A 24,771-nucleotide genomic window follows, 5' to 3' on the forward strand; every position below is an offset into this window, starting at 1 on the left:
AATCAGATTTTTTATTTGCAAGTAAGTATTTAAAAAAATGTATTACATGGATCATCTTGCTTCTTTATATCTTGAATATTTAAATTTAATTATTTGATAATTATATTCTCGATTTAAAAGTAGATAAAAGGAAGATCGATTTAAAGTCTTGAAGGAGCTAATTCATAGAATTTGATTCAAAAATAAATTTACTATAATTTCCTATATTTCATACGATAGAAGCTAAAGAAAATCTAATTTTAATAATAAATTGAATCTAAAAATTTCGGTTTTTATAATAATTGTATATTTAATTCTCTATTATAAATGTGTGAGAGAAAAGTATAAGCAAAAAATAGAAATCGTGTAACTCACTTTTGTCCAAGATCAGGTTGGTCCCCGTTTTTCACTTTCAAATCGTGATTATTCGTCCATGGGCTGCAATAACCAAGGTAGACACACATTTACATAAAGCATCCTAGGCACTGCAATTCTACTAACATTCATTTGCTCAGTTTTTTCAGTTTATTATTCAATTTTATCTTTATTTTCAGTTACTTAGGATAAAGTCGATGCTTTAGTAAATGCGTTTTCGCAACTGAAAAGAATCGTTAATTAACTTACGCGAGATATCGTATTCAATCGCAGTTTGGATCATAATCAAAATCGTTTCTCGTTTATACTGTTTTATTACAATGTATTACAATCACAGTCGATAAATCAATTTAAAAGGAGATAAAGATTCATTTTATCCTTCATCGTATCTTCGGCTGCACGGTTTTCTCGTGCACTTTGCGATGCCTCTTGAGCAAAGAGTTGGACACGAAACTCTTGCCACAATCCGGACACTGATAAGGCCTCTGATCCGTGTGATATCGTAGATGCAAGACCAACGAAGTCCTCTGTGTGAAACTTTTACTGCACTGTGGACACACGTATGGTTTGTCACCTGTGTGCGTTCGTTTGTGGATACTCAGGTTCTCTTTGCTGGCGAATCTCTTGTCGCACGTGTCGCATTCGAAGATCTTCTCGCCCACGTGATTACGTTTGTGCACCGTTAATCGTCTTAAGGATGACAATTCTGCGCCGCACAGATCGCATAGGTGTTTCGTCGGAGCGTGTTCCGTGAATCCGTGCTGATTCTTCATGTGTCTCTTCAGCAGTCTTTTGTAGACGAATCTTTCCGGACAGAACCTGCACACATGCCTCGTCTTCGTGTTCTTCGCGGTCTGTTTGCTCGTGTGATGCGTTACCAGGTGCACTGACAGGTTCTTCTTGTAGAAATAGTACTTGCAACAATGCTCGCAACGATACAAATTCTTATTCGTATGCGCATTCTGGTGCTCCAGATATTCGGTCTTGTGAAAGAAACCCTTGTCGCACAACTCGCACTTGAAACTATAATCCTTCGCGTGTCGGCGACGATGGCATTCCAGATTGGATTTTTGATTAGTGCTATACTCGCAGAGATCGCAGATGAACATCTTCAATCCGGTATGGATCAGTTTGTGGCGAGCTATGTTCATCGGACTACGAAACGTCTTATCGCACTCGTCACAGCTGAAAGCTCGATCGATATTGTGAAGGTTCTTCAGGTGCTCCACGAGTTTTCGCGTATGGCGAAAGCAAGCTCCGCATTTGACGCATTGATGCATGGCGCGCGACTTACCCCTTCGTTGCCTGAAATAACGGAGGGTAATGAGAGATATGTGTCTCGTGATAAAATCTTGCAAGAGTCAAATTAAAAATTAAGTAGGATATATGTTTCTTATTGTAAAAAAGTGCTATATATTCATCTCTTCATTTCAAATTATTTGTTCTTTTTTTATTAATCTTTTTTTTTAATTAATTGTCTTTAATAAATAAATAATATGATAATATTAAGAAACATTAATAAAGATTAAGGTATAAATGTGTAAAAGTATTAATAAGTGTGTAAAGGTATTAATGTACAAAATTGCAAAGCGCTTTATTATTTTTTATAAAATTTCGATGAAATAGAAATAAATCATTTATGTTATATCTGTTAAATAAAATTTTCATCATACAAATCATAAAATAATTATTTTAAATATTTTATTTAAGCTTAAATCTTAAATTTTTAAGATAGTAAAAAAGATTACTATCTCGTGTTAATTTATAAATTATTAAATATATGTATTAATTTTATAAAACAAATATATATTACAAAAACGATACACATTATATTATTTCATAAAGCAAAGAAATAAAATTATATTTAAATTTTCTTAAAATAAATTAAAATATGAAAGCACACTTATTAGATTAAATTTGCATTTGCTTGATATATATATTTAAAAAACAAAGATAAAAAATTCTTTGATAAAAAATTATATTATTTAAAAAAATAATGCACATATATGTAGTATATACAATAATTATACATTTTTTAATCGTATGCAAAAATTTAGATATTTTTTATAAGATAGATAGAGATATTATTTAGATATTTTATTCTTTATTAAATTTCAGGAGAATATAATACCAAAATAATTGAGCAAACTTTTTTATTTAAACGCAGTAAATACACAGTTATTTATATACACACTAGCATGATAGAGAAAAAAAATGTATGCTATATAATTTTTAATTGAAAGTATTGTATATATATGTATGTACATAGAACTTTTGTGTAAACATTTTCTGATATTTTTTAAATCTGTTTTTTTCTCGTTATTAAAAAATTATATACTTATATATGCATGTATGTGCTTACATATAGGAATCAAAATTATTATATCAAAATTATTACAAAAATTTTTCATTACAATTTAAAATCTCATTTTCTGCCATAAGCTATGTGTCTCTCATTTCAGTAATATATTTAAAAGTATTATATATTGAAAACAAATTAATTAAAATTTATTGACAAAGGAACGTTACATAAAAAAATAAAATACTTAAAATTAGGAACACAGAAATTAAAATATAATTTCTAAAATGTATAGCATAAATAAATTCAGCCATTTTAAATACAAATTATGTATTTTAAACTACATCATTTAAAAGATGAATTTTTCAATTAAATTTTCTTTCTACTAGATAATTTTTAATTATAGAAAACAAATTCTTCTTCGAAATTCGTGATCATAATTGATCTGTCATGTATTTATATGTATGTACAAGAACATCTTGTGTATTTTAAAATTAATCTGAACAAACTTCATTAATTTCGGACGGCGAATTGTCGTCAATGCAGCGGAATTCTTTCCGAATTGACATTTAGCTATCTAACGTTATTTTATCTTGTTGCTGCATATGAGAAACTCCCAATTCTTGCGTAAAGTCCATGATTATTTTTTTAATAGATACTACAGGTAACGGCGGCAGTGGTCCAGGATGACGTTTCCTATGGCAAATGAGTCCCGGTTTCTGTGCAAAAGTTTGGCCGCAGATATCGCAAATATACGGTCTCTTGCCGGTGTGAATTAATATGTGTTGCTCTTGCGCGGTCTTTCTAGGAAAAGTCTTGTTGCAAACTGGACAAGAGAATGGTCGGATACCCTGATGGATCCTCAAATGAAGATCCAAATCTCTCTTCTGGCCAAAAGTCTTGCCGCAAGTAGGACAGACGACCTTCTCCTTCCGTTCATGCCAGATTAGATGCTGGTTCAGGTTCTCTTGCGTGGTCAAGCCACGTTTGCATATCTTGCACTCGTAAGCCGGCTTGTAGTGTCGGTACTTCATGTGCGCCTTGATGGCAGGCACATTCTTACACGCATGTCCGCAGATGCTACAAATGATGGGTGGTTCGCCACTATGCACTTGATTCATATGTTGCTTCAAATCATTCTTGATTTTGAACTGCTTCTTGCAAACCGTGCAGATATACTGGAAGCTACTAGTGTGTTTCCTTATGAAGTGATCCTTTAGGGTGCATTTATTGTTGCTCTTGTACTCGCAAATGCTGCAAGGATAGAGTAGAAGTCCGTGAACCTTCTCGATATGACGCTTTAGATCTCGTTTCAAACTGAAACTCTGGCAACAGGTTTGACATTGGTATTTATGCTGGCTCATGTGTTTTATCATAGTGGATTTGTCGCTAAATCGTTCACCACATGTGGCACATTCCAAAAAGAGCTCGGATTTCCTCTTCTTGATCTTGTTCTGATCGTGATTTTGCTTTTTCGTATCTTTCTTCGTACAATGATTTTCCAGTTTCGGCATTTTTCTTTTTTTAGTAATGTGCCGTTTAAGTCTATTTGGTAACGAATCATATTCAGGAGTGCATTCTATGCTTTCGACAAGCGAATGTTCCGAATTATTGATGTCCACGACGTTCAGAGGATCCATGGGTGAATCGCTAAAACATAAATTACATATATTGTATTAAATTTTATTACGAACATCTCATGATCTATCGCTGGATATTATGCTTACTTACTTGAGATATTAAGAATGTGTCGAATTTTTTCCGGTTTTTTTACTCGAAAATATTTCTAATCTACAAAGAGAATATGAAAAATATCGTTCAGTTAAGTCGTAAATATAAATCATAATTTATGTAACAGAAAGTATTTTTAAATTCAATGATCCGATACATATTAATAAAAAATAACTGACTAATTATTTGAAATTAATTTTTAGTTAATTAAAATTCTATATATTGCACTTTTTCATTTTTAACAAAAATTAAATTAAATTAAATTAATTCATATTTATATAAAATTTTATCATCGAAATATTTTCTGGTAAAAATAATACATTAAATAATGATCAATATTGTTCATCGTTATCATTAATCGTTTCATATTAAAATCGTTTTAATTAAATTCGCATTTCTCATTCAATAGTTGAGTAAAAAAATATAATGCTGATATTTCTTTTTCAATATCCATTTTAAACAAATAGAACATTGTATGTGTTCTTTAATTCTTTATATTAAACTCTTATTATCACATATATAAGGAAGCCACAATAAATATATTCAAAATTTATAAAAATTACATATTTATTACAAATTGAATACACAATACAACAAAAGAATTATAAAAAGATTTAAATTTGAAAACTTGAGAAAAACTCTATATGTATATATATAATTTCTATAATACATTTTTGCTGAGAAAAAGTCCATATATAGACCATGTATAAACTATAATGTAAAAGTATAGTTTATAAAAATATTTATAAGAGTTATAAAAATATTATATATTTATATCTACAAACATATAAAAGAAATATACCTCTCTCTTTTACATAAACAAAATGTAAAAAATATTTTTTTGGAAAAGTAACTTTTTCTGAAATTTTTGGTCCTTTTCTTATGTCAAATGTTTAATTATTCTCTCTATTGTGTAATAACGAAATATTCAAAATGCAGTTGATTTCATCTTATCATGTGCACTAAAAATATTATAAATTTCTTATTCTATCTTTATGACTGTGTTTTTTCGTGTGTATTCTTTTGTAAACTCCGTAACAATGTTCTTAATGGAGACTACAGGCAACGGGGGCAGTGGACCAGGATGTCTCTTCCTGTGACAGATGAGACCGGGCTTTTGGGCAAACGCTTGGCCGCAAATATCGCAAATGTAGGGTCTCTTCCCAGTGTGGATCAACACATGTTGCTCTTGTGCTGTTTGTCGTCGAAACGTCTTTCCACAGACGGGACAGGGAAAAGGCTTTACTCCGGTATGCACCCTCATGTGTGAATCAAGATCGCGTCCTCGGAATCTTTTACCACAAGTCGGACAAAGCACCTTCTCCCTGGTTTCATGCCACATGAGATGCTGCTCCAAGTTCTCCTGTGTAGTCATGCCTCGTCGACATATCCGGCAAACAAATTCCGGTTTATAGTGTCTGTACTTCATATGGGCTTTAAGAGCGTGTAGATTCTTGCTGAAATGGCCGCAGACATCACACACGATTGGCGGTGCTTCGCTGTGATTCTGCTTCACGTGGTGATTCAAGGCTTTCTTGATCTTGAATTGCTTTCCACAAATTTCGCACGCATAATCGTAATTGCTCGTGTGTAGTCGGATATAGTGATTCTTCAGGGTACCCTTGTTGTTACTCTTGTACTTGCATACACTACACTCGTACATCTGCTGTCGATGACTCTTCTCGATATGAGAGACCAAATAACGCCGAAGACTGAAGGTCTTCGGACAATCGGCACACTTGTGTCTATGCTGTTTCAAGTGCTCGGCAAGATTGTTTTTCTTCAGGAATTTCCGGCAACAGTGATCGCACTGTACAGATGTTGCCTTCTTCCTAACTGACCGATTTTCTTCAGTTCCAATTCGCAGAGTAGATTCTCTTGTCGAGTTTGCATTCCTTCCTGAAATTTGCTCTTCATCTTCTAAAGGCTTTTCTCGTTCGCATGATTTTTGGGAGACAATGGATTCAACATTTAACGGATCTGCGACTCTAAAACATAAAAAGGCAAAAGTTTGCGTTATCATTAACTATAAATCGAGAATATGATTGTTTAAATCTGTCGATTAGAACTATCGAGATTTCGCTAATAAAGAGGGAAGTGATTGGAAACAGTTTAATGACCACTATAGACGCGATTTAATAAGCATTCAGATACTCTATTGTCGTCTTGCAAGTTACCTTCCTAAATGAATGATTAGAAGTCTGCAGATATTTACGAAAGACACTATATCGATTTTAGATATCGATGAAAGCGTGGCTTATCGCATGTAACGCAAAATTTTTCAGCCATCTAAAAAAGAGCGAGAGTTAGTGTTATCATTAATTATGTGAAAGACAAATGATAACTTACCTGACAGGCGAGAATAAATAAATTCTCTACAAATAATTAAATAAAATAATTATTGAGGAATAAATTGATTAATCGAACGATCCGAAAAATATAATTTGAATTAATCGTTAATATATTTTAAATAAATTTGTTGTACATATTTGAGTTAAATCGTATCTCTTCGTTTCAAAATAAAACATAGCACATTATATCATAACATTATAACAGAAAATATAACTATATTATAATCATAATCTAATCAAACTATAATATCGAAGTATAATCGAGAAAGAACAATATAAATCTCTTATTTTATAACTGCAATTTGCGACGACATAATTAAAAACGCTTATAGAAAAATTACTCTCGCGAAAGAGTCTATCTTTACTTTATAAAAATCCTATTTCCTAAAGAAAGAGCAATTTCGAATAAAATAAATTATTCGCTAATACTTTTTAGACTTAATTATATCAAATCTACGATTAAGGATCTGACAGACCCTTGTTACTGTTCAAATAATCTCTAACAAACTTGCTCACAATGCCCGTTATAGGTATAATTGGCAATGGCCCGAGCGGTCCAGGATGCATTTTCCTATGACATATTAAAGAAGATCTTCGCGGGAATTTCGCTCCGCAGATGTCGCACGCATATACATTATGCATGTGCGTGAGAATATGTTGTATTTGATTCGAACGTTTTTCGAAGCTCTTTTTGCAAATCGGACATATGTAAGGATTAATTTTATTGTGACATCTGATCATATGTTCGGACAAATGAGGCTTCTTATCGAAACACTGCCCGCACGTTGTGCAAACATGCATGCTTGATACGCGTTGTTTATCTTTGTGTCGGCGTAAATGTGTTTCCAGCTCAATCACACTGAAGATATCTCGTCTCCCGCAGATGCCACACTGGAAACCCGACTTCAAATGAACGTGTTTGTTGTGCGATCTCAACGCTGTAGAATTACCAAATTCGCATTTGCAGATAGTGCACGATATAGAGACACTGCTGTGTGAGCGATGCATGTGTCTCGTAATAGCGTACATCGTCTGGAATTCCTGATTACAAATGCTGCAGGTGTTGCAAAAGGGATCCAAGTGCTTTGTCATAAAGTGTTTTCTCAAGTCCGGCTTACTCCAAAGAGTAGTGTTGCACAATTTACACAAGTACTTGGCCTCACCATGACTGGTGGCCATGTGACTCTGTAGCTTTTTCGACGATTCAAACAGGCCATTGCAGATGCTACATGTATGCTCGTGAAGCTGCACGTGTCTTATTAAACCCCCTTTCGTTTGGCACGGGAAGCCGCAAATATTGCACACATATGATGATGAACTTGCTGCATCCTTATTTTCTTTACTGTTCTCTGTGCTGTTTATCTTATTGGCAGCATTCATGGTTGCTTGCAAAAACAATGCATCCGCTCCCTGAAGACTTCCTTCGATCTTGATTGCGTCCATCTTAATTTCATCGAGTTCTAGTAATTCAGTAAACCTACGACAAAAAAATGTTTTGTCATAAAATGTCCAAAAATATGAAAATGCCTCGTTTTATCTTATTTTAATTATTTATCCGACTTGCGCTTGTAACAATATTTCAGTCATAGCCAATTTAATGAAAAATATAAACTTAATATTCTGCAAAAGCTTTCGCGAAGAGTATATAAATTTTTTTAATAACAATTCTATAAATTTATTATTTCAAATAATATTCATTGTTTCAAATATGTATTTTTTATTAGCAATGTTTCGTTACAAGACATTTTTAGTCAATGGCACTTCCTTTTAATATAAATATTATAGATACGCGTAAAAATGATAATTTGAGAAATTATAAAAAATGAAGCAAAGTGAGAAAAAAATTCGAGCTAATTATTAGATTTATAATTATTTTTATATTATTATAATGTATATAATTATTTTTTATTTTGACAATTTCAGGATTATTATTTTTTAGAATATATATGATAGGTGAATGAACAATATATACGACAATACGTCGGCACACGATATAAATTTAGCATATATTTTTTAGCCAAAATATGATTTTCACCTGTTAACAATTTTAATGTTAATATTTTTTTTATTAAAAGAAAGGGCAATTAATTTGCAAGAATATTATTTATATCATTAATCTGTGAATTTCTCTCTTATTGCGTAAATTAAAATATTTTGTTATGTAGCATGTTTATACATTTTTATACGCACATTCTTTTATATATATATATATATATATATATATATATATATATATATATAAAAGAATATTATATATTTATATTTATATATATGATAAATTTATATAAAAATATTTAAAACAACTGCAGTATCCATGTTGCAAACGTTCGTGGGTTGAGAATTGTCATTTCTTCAATCTAAATATATATGTAAGAAAAATAAAATATAATATTTTTCTCAGGCGAAAAAGTATAATTTATTATAACATAGAAACTCTTTCTTAATACAAAATGGCATTCGTTCTTCTTCTTCCTTAGACATTATCTCTATACTGTACAATCCTTCTTAATTCCAAAAATAAATAGGACACATTGGATTTGCGTCTCCACTTCATTAAACTTTCTTTTCCGTTTTCGTCTTTAATAAATCCTTGATGATGTAATCTATCGTGAGAAGCGGAGGTAGCCCAGGATTCTTCCGATGTTGATTGATTAATCCTTGATTTCTGCGCGGAACTTTGATCGTACACATCGCATATATGGTCTAACATCGAGCGAATGCTGCTTACATGCTCTTGCTCCTGACGATTTGTCACAGATTGGATAATCATGACGTCATCGTGAATCCTCAGAGTGTCATTGAAGATTTTGGTATACTTGATACACGAATCTCTTCCAATGATTGTGCATTTTGCAGTCAAATTATAGATTGTGCTTTTTAGTGATTCCTTTATCGCGAATTTCCTTTCACACAAGTAGCAAGAATTTACAATCTGAGAGATGATTCAAGTATCTCTTAAGAGCAAACGAATTTCGATAAGTCTTGCTCGATAGGTTTCGCGAATACTATTGTATATATTTTGCTCGTGCATATACAAATTACTTCATCTTGAAAAACTTAGCGCACACATAATTCAGATTCTGTTTATTTTTCTTTAAATAATGCTTTCGCAACGATTGCTTGCATTTGCGGAGTGCACGGCGTCGTAAGAATATTTTTGGAAGCATGTATCTTATTTGTGTATTGCTACAGGTGCTCTTCTAACTTGTAAGATTTCTTGCGGCATTCGTAGAAATAAAAGAATGGCTTTTCATATAACTCTTCAACTATAAGACAAAGTCAGTAGAGTATACGTTATAAGTCCAAGCGTTTCTACTTAACTTCTCTTTTATTCGAATAGATCTTTTAAATATATTTGTACTTTACAGTAAACGATGACGATATGTATGGTTTTTCTCTGATTTATTTCTCATACGTCAAATTTTATTTATTCTTTTTATTTCCTTGTGTAATCAACTTTCTTGTTATTTTAAGGACTCAATAATTGTGGTGTACTTTTCTTCATAGATTTGTAAAAGATCCGTATCAATTACATTCCTGCAAATTTAAGAAAAAAAATTATAATTTCTGAAGTTTCAACATAGCTGTATGTAAATGTTAATGTAAAGTATATTTATCTCGATATACTTATCTCGATTGTGAAATTTTACGAAATGTTTCGTAAAATTTAATCTTCGAGGATATTTACAAAACGTATTTTGGTTGTTATAAACATTGGTTGTTATAAAAAAACGTAATCTTAATATTGATATGTACTAATTAAAAATATACGTTATTTATCTCAAGATAATTACAAAAATTCATATCATTAAAAATATTTATTTAAGATAATAGTTTATACGTTTGTGCACAAATCTTACTTAGCTTAATTTTATTACATACAGTATTCTTAGAAAAAATAGTTTTGCATTATATAAAGCTATTTAATAATATACTATTATTTATAAATTGATTCATATATATATATATATATATATATATATATATATATATATATATGTATGTATGTATGCATGTATGTGTGTGTGTGTGTGCGCGCGCGCGCGTATTCTAGAAAATATATACGTTATTATGTATGGAGAAATTTATGATAAAAATTACTCGAGATCTATCATTTAGTGTTTTATACGACACGAATTAATATTTAAAAAATTTGAAAATTTAATGAAAGCACATTTTAACCAATCACATTTTGACTAATTTTATTCTTATATGAATTAAATTGTTTTATGTTTCTCCATACAAAATGATGATAGTTTTGAATAATAAGATCATATATTTATTGTACAATAAATACAGAAAGTTATAATATAAAGCATAAAACAATTATGTTTGCGTTTGCGCATATCATAAAATATTATATTGTATTTAATACGACGTATATCTTACTTAAAAAATTATTTTGTATTTCCCAAAAAATGCTGATCCTAAAGTAGAAAATGAAATAAAGAGACTCAAGAATATTAATGAAATATATTAAAACATATTAAAAATATATTAAAATATACTAAGAAAACCTTGCTTAATTTTTATAAAAATAATATTTAATTTTTCCATCTTTAAATTATTTCCTTAATCTTTAATCTTTAAAGCGATTGTTCAATAATAGAAAAAAATATTTGTATAAATGCTTAAATTAATTTATTTCACACTTCTACAAGAAAAATGCAAAATTCTAAAATTTTTATATTTATTTGTGAATTAAAAATGTTAATGAATAAAATAATAAAGTTAAGTTAAATATATAATAAAAAATAATGTCGGATAATTCATTGGACAATCAAAGAAAGAAATAATAAATTAACAGATGCATGCATAAATACGTGCACATATATACAAATGTATGTATACTGAAATCATTTTCTGTAAAATAATTAATAATTTCAAAGAAAAAATATTATAACTCTAATTTATAAGTTATATTTCTTTATCATTGATATCATTAACATATCATTTAACATTGAGATTCTTTTTCTACTCACAAAGGATCAGCATTCAAAAATATTTTTTACCAAATAATAATTTGATTGAATCATAACTGTTTCTTTAACCAATAAAACAGCTTTTAGAAATTTATTTTTATTGAATTTAAATAAAACATTTAACTGCAATAGATAAATTTAAAAAATATTATGCTATTAACTCTATTTGTAATGCATTTTATTGGTTCAAGAAATGTACAGTTTTAATTTTATTATAATAAAATATTATCAGATAATCTTAAACAGTTGAAGGGCGAAACAAAAATTGAATGATCACTTTTTTATTTTTGTAAATATGCAATGTACAATTACTAATTATAATCTATACAGCTTATATAATCTATTCGTTCATATATTCACCTATTTTTCAAGATTTATTTCAATTTTGATTACAAACAAGTCATTGTAATTTTCTAGACTTTGAAAGTAGTCACGTTTTTATTACTTCAAAATATCTTCAACATAATAAGTTTGCATTTTCTTAATACATGTTTTATTACAATGAAATAAAAATTTGTTTTATTTTATAATTAAGTTTTAATTTGAAGAGATAGAGTGAAGATAATACATTCGTAAAATATATTCAAATAGCATACACTATGGCACTCAGATTTATTAGTAACAATTTTAAAAAATCTCGTTATGATATTGATCAACGTTTTTGGAAAAAGAACAAACAATATAGATTGATGTCTTAAAAAAATTTAATAATTTTTATATAATTTAAATATGTTTAATATTAAATACATATATAATTATTACATTATAAATAATTAAAATATATGTAATTAATATACACATATATGTAATCATATAAGAATTATATCATATTATAAGAAATTTTAATAATCACTTTACGAAAAAATCAGAAACGTTTGATAATCTTATGAGTGATCATAAAGAATATGCGTGAATGCGAGATTTTGTTGAAAAATTTTAAAGTTGCCATCTTGAAATCTTATGCTTCTATACTGTATAGAAAAAAGTTTCAATTATTTTATCTTTTTGTTACGTAATGATCTTGTGCACTTTTGCTACTTTAGAGAGAGAAAGAGAGAGATAGTTAAAAAAAAAATGTAACGTATACGTATTCATATATTGAATCGAGCGTTCACATTTCCTCGTCGATTTTCTCCTCGTTCTCTTGCACGTATTCTTTTGTGAATTCGTTAACGAGATCGGCGATCGGCATAACGGGCAATGGTGGATGAGGACCAGGATGAGTCTTTCTGTGACAGATCAAACCTGGTTTTTGCGTGAACGCTTTGCCGCAAATGTCACATACAAACGGCCGTTTGCCAGTATGAATAAGCAGATGCTGGCGCAACTGTGATCTTCTGGCAAAAGGTTTCTTACAGATCATACAAGAATGAGGCTTGCATCCCGTATGGACAACCATGTGCCTCTTAAAAGAGTCCTTTTTCGTGAACGTCTTACCGCATTCGGCGCAGACTATCTTATCGCGTTTCTCGTGTTGCGTCACCAAATGCTGAGCCAGATTTTCCTGTGTAACCATACGCCTTTTGCAGATGTGACATTCATATTTTGGCTTGTAATGTGCCCATTTTTGATGCACGTACAACGAGCCGGTGTTCAGACACACTTTATCGCATACATCGCATTTAACCGGCTTCTCTTTGTGATGGAATCGTATGTGGTTCGTTAGATCACCCTTAACTTTGAATTTCTTTGGGCAAGCACTGCACTGATGTTCATATTTATCCGTATGTTTCCTTATGAAGTGGGACTGCAAGGAATGCTTCGATCTGCAAACAAAGCCGCAAGCTTCACAAGGGAACATCATGTCACTGGATCGCTTCCTGGACCAGGTCTCGTGCTTCCTCTTGAGATGCATGGCGAACGAGCTCTTCTTTAAGGTTCTATAGTCGCACACGGCACATATATAAGCGCCATCTTCTTTTATACACACCTTCTTCTTATGAGTCCACGCTACGTGTTTCCTGAAGGATATCGCCGAATCGAACATCTCCGAACATAATTTGCACTTGAGAGCCCCACCGGGACTCTTCAAAGATGTTTTCGTAGAGGGCAATGCATCAGTAAGAGGAGAGTCTATCATTTCTTCTTCGAGATATTCTATTTCTCCTTCATTGTCATCCGATTGATATTCGTCTGGTTTTTCTGTTTCTGTTGATGTAAGTTTCTCGATAGTAACCGTACTGCCCTGCACTTTTACTTGGTACAAATCTCCAACAGCTTTGTCGTCCATGGTTTCACTGATGCCGTTCAGTGTGATTGGTTTCATATCCAATTCTTCCGCTTCCTCAATATTTCCATTAGGAATGCTCTCGTCATTATATAAATTTTCTTCCATAGAGTCATACTTTTCATCATTAAAGTCATACTCTTGTTTCATCATATCATTGATATGTTGTAATTTTTCTTCCTCCAATTCATCCATTTCCTCCTCTAGTTCGTCCATTTCTTCCTCTGTGTGTTCTGGTATATCTTCATCTAGTAAAGGTGCATCATCTTCAGGTATAAACGCGTAATATGGCTTGCCATCGAATTCCAAAATTTGCCATTTCTTCATTACCAACGATTCTTTATCAAATATAAAAATACCACGAGAATCGTAAGCAGCTTCATATCTGAAACATCAAGAAATAAAATAATTATTACAACGAATATATGATTCACTTATGTGTACGGAGTAAATTATACGCTAAAAACTATTATTTAACGCGTGCTACAGCATTATCTATAGATTTAATTATAAAGATCAGATCAACGAAGGTACTCACAAACAAGGAGCTAAAACTACTACCCTTCTTGTTGATCAGCATTGCAGTCCATTGCAACCTACATTAATTACGAAACTGCCATATAAAATGGGAAGTTCGAAATAAATGAAATATTTTCATAAAATAAAACGTTATTATAAACATTTAGCATAATCAGTATTTATTTTAACAATTTTAGAAACATATGTATTCGTTGTAGTTAGCTTATTTCTAAATAAATTATATTATTATATAAATTGTATTAAGTAAAAAAAAGTGAAAAGAGAAAAATGCTAAGTAATATAGATATATAGATAGCAAATATTTTTAGAACTTAAGTAACAATAAAATATATAAAATTTAAATATTTTTCATATATAAATAATGTTATCTATGAAGAAATATATAAGTGATTTATTTTATTTATAAAATATATGTATGTGCATATATTTATAATTCTTAAGTATTAAGTAATAATCACAGAATTAAGCAAACTTCAGAATATAAATTTTATAATTTTATAAAGAAAGATTTCACCCTTTTATATATATATATATATATATATATATATATATATATATATATATATATAGTGCGTTTTATACATATTTTTATACATATTTTTAAATAAAATAATCAAATGTTTTTTAAATATTTTTTAATATATTTGTGCATTTGAATTTTTGAAAAAATGCAATTTAATCATACGTAAAACATTTAAAATTTGAATTATTATATGGACGAAATTTTAAATTGTTCGAGTAGTTTTTTTTCCCTCAAAAGTTATCTGTAATAATAATATATATGTATTGTATATACATAAATATAGGCTACAAAATGTTGAATAAAATTGGGTAACACACAAATGAATTAAAATGTTAAAATGAATTAAAACAAAATAATGTGTGAAAAATTTCTTATCTGATGTACATAAAAATATTAAGAAAAAGATATATATATATATATATATATATATATATATATATAATTTATAATTAAAATTAAATATAATTATAGTCTTATAATTTCTGCATCTTATTTTGTATATTTTTCAATTTCCGCAAACTGTATCGTTTCCGCATTCCGCATTGTTCCGCAGATACATTATCTTACAATCATAAAACTGTATTAATTAATTACAGTTTGATTTTTTTCATATTTGTACCGACTCTGTCATTTGTATTACAGACAAAATATTATATGTTTCATGCCGGTTCTCTTTCTAACTTTTTAACGCTCTGCTGTTATTGCACGTTATCGCAGATGTCATGGTACATTTTTATTACCTATATCTATAATTAAACATGAAGCAAAAGAATAAAACGAAAAACAAACATTTTCGAGACGTAAGGCACGACGTTCGATGTTTCATGTTCAAAGTCTTATTTCTTAATAAATTCCTTCAATATATGATCAATATGTATTACTGGCAGAGGTGGCAGAGTGCCTGAATGAATCTTCCTGTGACAGATAAGACCGGCTTTTTGCGCGAACGACTTGCCGCACACGTCGCATATGTAGATACGCTCGCCGGTGTGCAGAAGAAGATGCTGACTAAGGCTGCTATGCCTGGCGAAAGCTCTGTTACAAACCGTACAACTATACGGCTTGTCACCTGTATGAATTCTCATATGCTTCCTCAAGTCGTAATTCTCGAAGAAGGTCTTGCCGCACTCCTCGCACACCGACTTCTCCTTCCTCTCGTGCTGTGTCAATACGTGCTGATCAAGATTCGCCTGTGTGACGAGTCGCCGATGGCACAAGGGACACTCGTATTTGGCCTTGTAGTGTGCGTGCTTCTGATGAGTGTACAGACTATGGCTGTTGCGGCAGGTCTTGCCACATACGTCGCATATCACCGGTGATTCCCGGTGATTCAGTCTCGTGTGAGTGGTGAGGTCACCCTTGATCTTGAATTCCTTACCACATTGCTCGCACGAGTAGCCGTAATGCTGAGTATGCTTGCGTACAAAGTGCGACCTCAGGGTCTCCTTGCGGGCGCAGACCAAACCGCAGACGATGCAGATGAACTCGCGTTTATCGTTGAACCGGTTGTCCGAGATCCCCTCGTGCTTCTCGGCCAGATGTGCGATCATCGTGGATCTCTTGTTGCATCGAAAGTCGCACGTTACGCACGAGAGAACTTCCTGATTATGCGATACCGTGTCGGTGAACGCGGAATTCTCCTTCGCATCCGGTTTACACTTATTCTTCATTTCCATCGTATGCGTAAGTTTGTGTCGCTTCAGTAGATATTTGCTCTTAAAACGTTTAGGACAAACGTCGCAAACGAGAGGATCGCCTTTACGAGTGTTTTCTTGAGGTTTTCTTTCTTCTTCGCGTTTAGAGATGGATGATTTTTCTTCAGTTTTGATCAATGTCACTTTCTCGACGAAGGCATCCGCGGTTGGTTCCCTACAACATTATGAAAGACCATCTTTATTACGGTTCTACAGTTGGAAAATGTACAGATCTTTGACTACTTACATTCGAATCTAAAATTTGTGACGACATTGAGCATATGAGCAGAAATAGGATTATTTCCACCCCCTTTGCTCGGGGTTGGAAACATAAATTGTTGGTGCAGGATGTTAAAGGATAACAGAATAATTACAATATATATATATTTTTTTATGTAAAATTATTAAATATAACAAAATACGATATATATATATATATATATATATATATATATATATATATATGTAAGATTGAAGGCATAATTCTTCTAGATTGTTAAATACAGTACACAACATGATATCGATACATATTATTTATGCAACATTCGAAAATAGGATAGAATTGTTATAATATGTAATAATATAATTTAATACATTTTTTTCGTCTTTTACAGCTAATTCTTGATCGTTCGATAATATTGCAATTTATGGATATTAATAGCATAAAAAGTTAAAAATCTATCGAATTATATTCGAAAAATTAGAATTTTCTTTTTTAAAATCTGGCAATTTGTGAAATCTTTATATGTTGTCAAAAAACAATTTAAAATAAATACTTTTATATACATTCACAAATTATTATATGATCAATATAATAATAATATAAATTATATAATTAGGGCAGAGAGTATACTTTTAATTATCTGCCAGAATTAATAAACACATGTACAAAAAATGCAATTTATTTTGATAATAAAATCTCATAATCATGAATGTCTCATAGTTTAAATGTTTGTTAAAGACAAGTAAAAAATTCCAAAAACATGCAAAATTTGACACTCTTTCTCCTAAAATAAAAATAAAATATTAATAAAGTTTTTAAAGACAAATTGGATCAATTTTGATGTTACTTACGCTAATCTGAAAGAATAATTAAAACAAGAAAATATATTTTCTTGCTAACGTTTATATAAACAAAAGACAAATCAGAAAACTGTCTGCTTCCGGTTCTGCAAACATAGATACCTGAAATCCTTTTAATATTATATTATATAAGTTGTTAGAAAAACTATAAATTATTATTATATGTAATTTTACTTACACACCGTTGATAATTAAATTATGTATATTTGTGTATTATTTCCTATAAAATAAAACAAATTTGTAAGAACATTTTGAATTATTCTCACATAGTAAAGAATAATTGTGCGTTATTTGACGATTAATCCCTAGTTTAATGAAAAACATGTTCGATGTTAACTTGCAAATAAATCGTCTTCATTTTAAGAGATATTTTTATTAAAATATGTTTTGAGATATTTATCACATTGTCATATTATTGTAATTATGTACAAACATATAGCTATATGTAAAATATATCAATAATAAATCAGTGTATTATTACAGTAATTATTGCAAATTACTGTCATATAATTTTTTCTTTAAAATTTTTTCCTTCATAATATCAATTTAATTTTACTTTTTTTCATACATTTATTAAATAAATTTATAAAAGACAATATTTAGGTAATAAGAATAAGAATAATAGATAAGAAAAAAAAATAAAATTAGTTAATAATAATAACTAAAACGAAAAATTTGCCTTCTCTGTCTTAGTTAACGAAAAATCGAATAAAAGATCGAATTTCCAAAATGCACTTTCAAGTTTTCGATGTTAAATTTTATATATTTTATAAATGAATTTTATTATACAGTCAATTTTTCTTCATGAAATCGTTGAGAATGTGATCAATGTGCACCACCGGTAAAGGTGGATGCACACCGGGATGCGATTTCCGATGACAAATTAATCCAGGTTTCTGTGTGAATGCTTTTCCACAAATATCACAAATGTACGGCCGTTTTCCCGTGTGGATCAGCAGATGTTGCCTATAAGCGGTCCTACGCGCGAAAGATTTGCCGCAGATGTGACAGTCATATGGTCGATCGCCGGTGTGGGTCATCATATGCTGCTTCAGTCGATGATTCTCCGAAAAAGATTTACCGCACTCCTCGCACACGAAGCTCTCCCTGCGCTCGTGTTGCAACAGGATATGCTGATCCAGATTCTCCTGCGTGACCATGCGTCTCTTGCAGATCTCGCACTCGTACTTGGGCTTGAAATGCGCCCATTTCTGGTGCACGTAAAGCGAATTGCTATTGGAGCAAGTCTTGCCGCAAACATCGCAAATTATCGGGGTCTCTTTGTGCTTGAAACGCACGTGCAGCCTCATGTCACTCTTGACCTTGAATTTCTTACCGCAATACTCGCAATCGAACTTATACTCGGACCCGTGTTTGCGATCGAGATGTTCCTTCAACCGACGCAGACTCTGACATTTAAATCCGCATATGTCACACGAGTATTCCTGCGGTTTTGTGATAGTTCTGCGTTTGCTTCTTCGTCTGACCGCATGCTTCGTAGAATGTTTTCTACTGATGTGCGAATTAAAGGTCGACTTGTTGATACTCTCGTAATTACAGAAATTGCAACTGTACGTCATATTTTCTAATACATCTTTTTTTTCATTCTTTATGTCCTCTTGTACGTGCATCGTATCTCGATGATGCTTCAACATTTGCATCATCGGGAAGCAAATGTTGCACTCGTTGCAATCATAAACTTTGTCATCTTCATTAGAAGATTGAATCTCCTCGTCCATCGCCACTTCTTCCATCGATAACGCATTCTCGTTTTCTATTTTTACAACGTAAAGATTATTCAACGCATCTGTATATGTATTGTCATCGTTTACAATCGTAAAGGAATCTTCCTCGTTATCAATTTCGTTTTTCACATCGCCCTGTTTTAAATCGCATTGATTCATTTTCATCTTTGTCTGCTTTATTGGTAGAAAGGCATAATAGAGACATCCCTCCAGGTCAACAATTTGCCACGGCTGCATCGGAATAGATTCTTTGCCGTACAGAAAATGTCCGTATCCATTTACGATCCTGAAAATTATACAGTACGTTAGTTAGAAATTCTACCATCAAGAAGTGGTAATTTTAAAATGACATATTTATCTTGTAACTTTATTCCTTCCTTCTTACATTTGTAGACATTCGATATTCAAAACTGAGAATAAGGGATTTTTTTTAAATGGATGATATGTTCTAGATAAATGAAATGTTTTTTAAAGAGAGATTATTTGGATAATTATTTATATATAATTTTTCAATAAGCTCTTTCAATAATTTCTTGAAAGTTACAATCGATAACGAGAACAGTCACAATTATGCAATGATAAATAAGTAATTTTTCTAGTGACTTGCAGATTCTATAATATATATTCGACAAACAGCTAAATCACACTTGCGGTTATAACTAATCACATATATAAAAGAAATTAAGTCTATAGGGTATACATGCAAATATATGTATTACATATAGAAAAATACAATAAAACAGCGCGATAAAATATTGCAACAAATCTCACATACATATAAGACGATAGATTAATTTCAAATTTTATGAAAAATTTTGTGTCTTTTATGAAATGGACAGCGTATTTTCGAATTTTGCATAATCCACGAGTATTATAGAACATTCCCATATTATACAGAAGTCTATTGTATATGCATTATACAAATATTGAAGTCTAAACACTTCCTCGCAATTGTACATTTTTCATTTTGCATACAAGTTATGCATACAAGTGTATAAATCTGCGATTTTATATACATACATTTAGAGATAAATGTTTTCGAATCAGATAATGAAAGAAATTAAATTAAATATTCCGTTATTTGGACAATATTTAGATTCTAATATTTTTATAAATGATATAACGAATAATAAACAAATAAAAACCATTAATATAACTCATGATGAATTAACAATTTGTTTTATAAGAAAACATGAGCGATTTTATCATATCGAAGAATTTCACATATAACAATCATTCATATTCGTATCGAGTATTATATCAAAAGCTATGTATATATAATAAGATTCACAATAATATTTATGGCAATTAAACATCTCTATGTGAGTATTTTCAATTATCTTATAATAGATTGCTGTAGCATTCCTTTTCACTGAATTAGTAACAAAATCTCGTACAACAGAATCTCATTCGCGCAATATATAAATCGATTATACAAGCACATTTTTTTACATATTATCACTATTTCCAATTACGACTCACTCACGTAAACTTTACGCCGATCGATCACCGTGTCAAGCGTTCATGACATCATTCAAGATGTGATCGATGAGGACACGTGGCAATGGTGGATGAGAGCCAGGATGCGATTTCCTGTGGCTGATCAGGCCTGGTTTCTGCGTGAAGGCTTTGCCGCAAATATCGCACACGTACGGCCTAATGCCGGTGTGGATGAGCAGATGCTGCTTGAGAGCGGTCCTGCGAGCGAAGGACTTATTGCAGATGGTGCAGCTGTACGGCTTGTCCCCGGTATGGATCCTCATGTGCACTTTCAGTCTACTGTTCCGCGAGAACGTCTTGCCGCACTCCTCGCACACCACATTCTCCCTGCGCTCGTGCTGCCTGAGCATGTGCTCGTCGAGGTTCTCCTGACTCACCATTCGCCTCTTGCATATCTGACACTCGTACTTGGCCTTGTAATGCGCGAACTTCTGATGCACGTATAGAGAGTTGCTGTTGAGACAGGTCTTGCCGCAAACGTCGCAGATCACCGGCTGTTCTCGGTGGCTGAAACGTATGTGATTCGTCAGATCCCCCTTGACCTTAAACTTCTTGCCGCAGGTCTCGCAGGAGAACTTGAAGTCGTCCGAGTGCTTGCGCGCGACGTGTATCTTTAGCTCGTACTTGTTCTTGTTCTTATAGTCGCACTGGCTGCAATAGAAGAGTTCTGGCTGCGCGTCGCAGCCGTCTCGCGGCTCCTTGTGCTTGCGTTTTATGTGAGAGTACAACGACGACTTCTTGCCGGTCTTGAAACCGCATTCGTTGCACGCGTATACCTCGCCGGTGTCCTCCAGCTTGTGCCGACGTTTATGCGAGTACAACGTACTCTTCTTCGCGCACGTGAAATCACAGAGATCGCAGCGTTCGCCAAGATTCTTCTGGTTGGGTTTCTTCGGGATGTCAGTGACTCCCTCTTCTTTGCAGTCTTCGAGGCAAACTTCTTCCTTAATTATTAGATTGGAGTCTTCGTACGAGATTAACGTCTTCTTGATTGTTTCGCGATTGTTTCGTGAGCAAAATTGATCAGAAGACGCGTAGTCACATGTATTTGTTATTCTACGTCTCTTTGTGGTAGATGTGTCCGGGTTTTTCGCAGATTTCTTATGGTTTCGTGCCAGATGAGACGCTAAAGTAGTGCTCCTTTTACATTCAAAGTCACACATGTTACAAGCAAAACTCGTCGTACTTTTGCTTCTATGTTTAGACATATGCTTATTTAGATTCGCTTCATTCGAACACCTGTAATCGCAGATCATGCAAGCCAGTTTCTTCAGATTTGCCTTGCCTTCCTTATGTTTTCTCTTTATATGCGCGTCCAAAGTCGCTAGTCTATTAAAATTCAAATTGCAAAACGTGCAAACATATTTTGCTTCCTCTGAACGTTTCTCTCGCGCTTCTAACTGCTCGCTGTTTCTTCGTCGAGCGTTTATCTTTAAGCGTTGCATGTTTTTTTGTCTCGAGTATCTTCTGCGGAACCATAAACGCATATTGTGCGTTATCTTGTGGCGATTCAGCATAGATTGCATGGGAAATTTCATACTGCATTTATCGCAGGTATAATTGTCAATGGCTATCTTGTGCAAATGTATCGAGGAATTCATGCAACTGTCGACATTGCTATTTTTCTGATTGTTCTCGATCTCCTCGACTTTAATGAAGGTCAACGGCGATACATCAAGTACACTCATGCCTTCCTCAGTTTTAGCGACGTTGTCTAACACTGGTATCAATGAATATCGCAATTTACCACCGGCATCGGCATGCTGCCATAGTTTCATCGGTATCGAATCTTTCCCAACAATAAAGCAACCGGAAGCGTCCGTCTGCAAGATCTTCATGCTGGAGTTTTGTTCTCTAAAACATATTAAAATATAACGGTTAATCTCAATGGTGTCGTTAAAACGATCACATCTCAATCACTACTTACTCCAGATTTAAAAGTCGCTTCAATAAGAAAATTTGTATACAATCGAATCTTGTAGAATTACTGTACGATTCGTAAATCATACGCATACCTCTATTTTCAATCAAAATTATTCATTAAGAATATTATGTCTCTCTTTCTGTGTTAGAGACCTATAACTTTATTGATTGATACTAGAAAATCGATTTTAATTGATAAATAATTCAGAGCTACATTTATGGATGTAAAAATATTTTTTGTATACATTAAAAAATATTAACATATACATTTAGAAAATAACTTAATATAATACATCACTTAATAAATATAACTATTTAATAGCAAACATATTTATAACCAATTGAAATTCTATCTTAATTTAACTATTATCAATTTATATTTTTTCTTGTATAATATCATGATAAAAATACATTTATTAATTAAATATAAAAATAAATACATTAGTCCAAATAAAATAGGCTTATGTAAATAAGATTATGTATAAAATGTCCTCTCTCTCTCTCTCTCTCTCTCTCTCTCTCTCTCTCTCTCTCTCTCTTTCTCTCTCAAATCGTTATATAATAAAAATCATATTAATCTTTACGTTTCCTAAATTAAGTTATATAGCTCTTAATACATACATCTTCTTATTAAGGTTCTACAAAGACCTTATAGTTATACATGTAGTATGACATTTATTATCAAAATGTTATTCTAGATTTGACATATATAGTGAAATATATATATATATATATATATATATATATATATATATATATATTAAAGATATATATATATTCTTATTTAGATTTTATACTAATATCTCCCCCCCCCCTCCAAATAGTTGCGTCTGTTTCCAAGAGGCATAAGTGGTGACGATAAGTGTGCATCTGGATGTTTCCTACGATGCATAATCATGTAGTATCTCCTCTTGAATGTTTGCCCGCATAAATCACAAATATGTGGTTTTTTTGCCGAATTCGTAATTAAATGCATGTTTCTCATATATGGTGTTCTCTTCTCGCAAACACGACATATGTACAGTTTGACGTCTGTATGCATCGTTACATGATTAATTAATTATCTCTTTGAAGCGAACGCCTTGCCAAATTCCTTACACTCGTAAATTTTATCGTGTTGCTGCATATGACTCTCCAAATTCTTCTGCATAAGCAGCTTTTTATTACATACATCACAATGAAATTTGTATTTGTTCAAATGTGTCACCTTCCTGTGTTTATACAGGGAGTAGTTGCTCATATAGAATCTACCACAAATATCGCACATGTGCTGTGAACCATCGTGCGTGCTAAGATGGAATTTCAAGTCCTATTCTATCTTGAAGCACTTACCACAATGTTTGCAGGCGAATTTGTATTCGTTTGAGTCGCCTGATGCAGTGCGCTTTCAAATTATTTATTACTCTTCATTCTATCGTGATAGTTGTAGTTAATGCAGCAATATAATAAATTAGAATCCACCGTTTGATGAATAAGCCGATGTATCTTCAAATCGTATTTATATTTAAAATTTTTGACGCAAACTGCACATCTGAAGGAACGATGAAAACTGTGCTTGCTCATAATATAACGCAAAATTTTATTCTTTTGTTTGAAGATTATCTGGCAAATATCACAAATGTAATCTCCGTTAGTAAGTTTCTTGTAAAATACATCCTCTTTTCTGCAGATTGATGACACAATTTCTCGTTGACATCACTGAATTGTTTGTTAATATTTTGTATTATTTTATTTTCATTAAATTGTTTATTAATAGTATTCTTCGTTGTTTCGTTTTTCATTACATCCTTTGATGATTTTATTGAATCAATGAATATCT

At 31.8% G+C, this 24,771-nt stretch overlaps 5 protein-coding genes across 9 annotated transcripts in view; all 5 read right to left on the reverse strand.

Moving 5' to 3' along the window:
• Positions 1–734: 734 nt before the first annotated feature.
• LOC105257063 (zinc finger protein OZF-like) lies at positions 735–1,634 on the reverse strand. The gene has a single exon (XM_011267415.1). It carries the CDS (start codon positions 1,632–1,634, stop codon positions 735–737), a length of 900 nt encoding a protein of 299 aa, XP_011265717.1.
• A 1,417-nt stretch (positions 1,635–3,051) lies between these two features.
• Positions 3,052–4,462, reverse strand: LOC105257051 (zinc finger protein OZF-like). The gene is made up of 2 exons (XM_011267399.2): positions 4,385–4,462; positions 3,052–4,303 (listed from the first exon to the last, which is right to left on the reverse strand). Exon 2 carries the CDS (start codon positions 4,291–4,293, stop codon positions 3,223–3,225), a length of 1,071 nt encoding a protein of 356 aa, XP_011265701.1. The 5' UTR covers positions 4,294–4,303; positions 4,385–4,462; the 3' UTR covers positions 3,052–3,222.
• Positions 4,463–5,366: 904 nt separating this feature from the next.
• LOC105257052 (gastrula zinc finger protein XlCGF57.1-like) lies at positions 5,367–6,047 on the reverse strand. Its single transcript, XM_025409337.1, has one exon. It carries the CDS (start codon positions 6,045–6,047, stop codon positions 5,367–5,369), a length of 681 nt encoding a protein of 226 aa, XP_025265122.1.
• A 971-nt stretch (positions 6,048–7,018) lies between these two features.
• On the reverse strand, positions 7,019–8,863 carry LOC105257062 (zinc finger protein 865-like; the record flags this gene model as incomplete). The annotated part of the gene is made up of 2 exons (XM_025409407.1): positions 7,019–7,797; positions 8,846–8,863. Coding segments are annotated over 2 exons (621 nt in total), but the record flags the coding sequence as incomplete, so codon positions are not given.
• A 3,732-nt stretch (positions 8,864–12,595) lies between these two features.
• LOC105257061 (zinc finger protein 37) overlaps positions 12,596–24,771 on the reverse strand; it is a 52,950-nt gene continuing 40,774 nt past the window's right edge. The window contains exons 5-6 of one of the 5 annotated variants that reach the window (XM_025409392.1): positions 21,016–22,883; positions 19,661–19,815 (exon numbers count right to left, since the gene is read on the reverse strand). In XM_025409392.1, the coding sequence (XP_025265177.1) occupies positions 21,044–22,883 (1,840 nt within the window). In that variant the 3' untranslated portion in view covers positions 19,661–19,815; positions 21,016–21,043. Of the gene's footprint in view, positions 14,330–15,493; positions 16,877–18,466; positions 19,816–20,735; positions 22,884–24,771 lie in introns of those variants that run through there. The other 4 variants (XM_025409393.1, XM_025409404.1, XM_025409394.1 and 1 more) reach the window with 4 other exon arrangements.

Source organism: Camponotus floridanus, unplaced genomic scaffold (assembly GCF_003227725.1).
Source record: "Camponotus floridanus strain SB8 unplaced genomic scaffold, Cflo_v7.5 scaffold26, whole genome shotgun sequence".
Lineage (NCBI taxonomy): Eukaryota > Metazoa > Arthropoda > Insecta > Hymenoptera > Formicidae > Camponotus > Camponotus floridanus.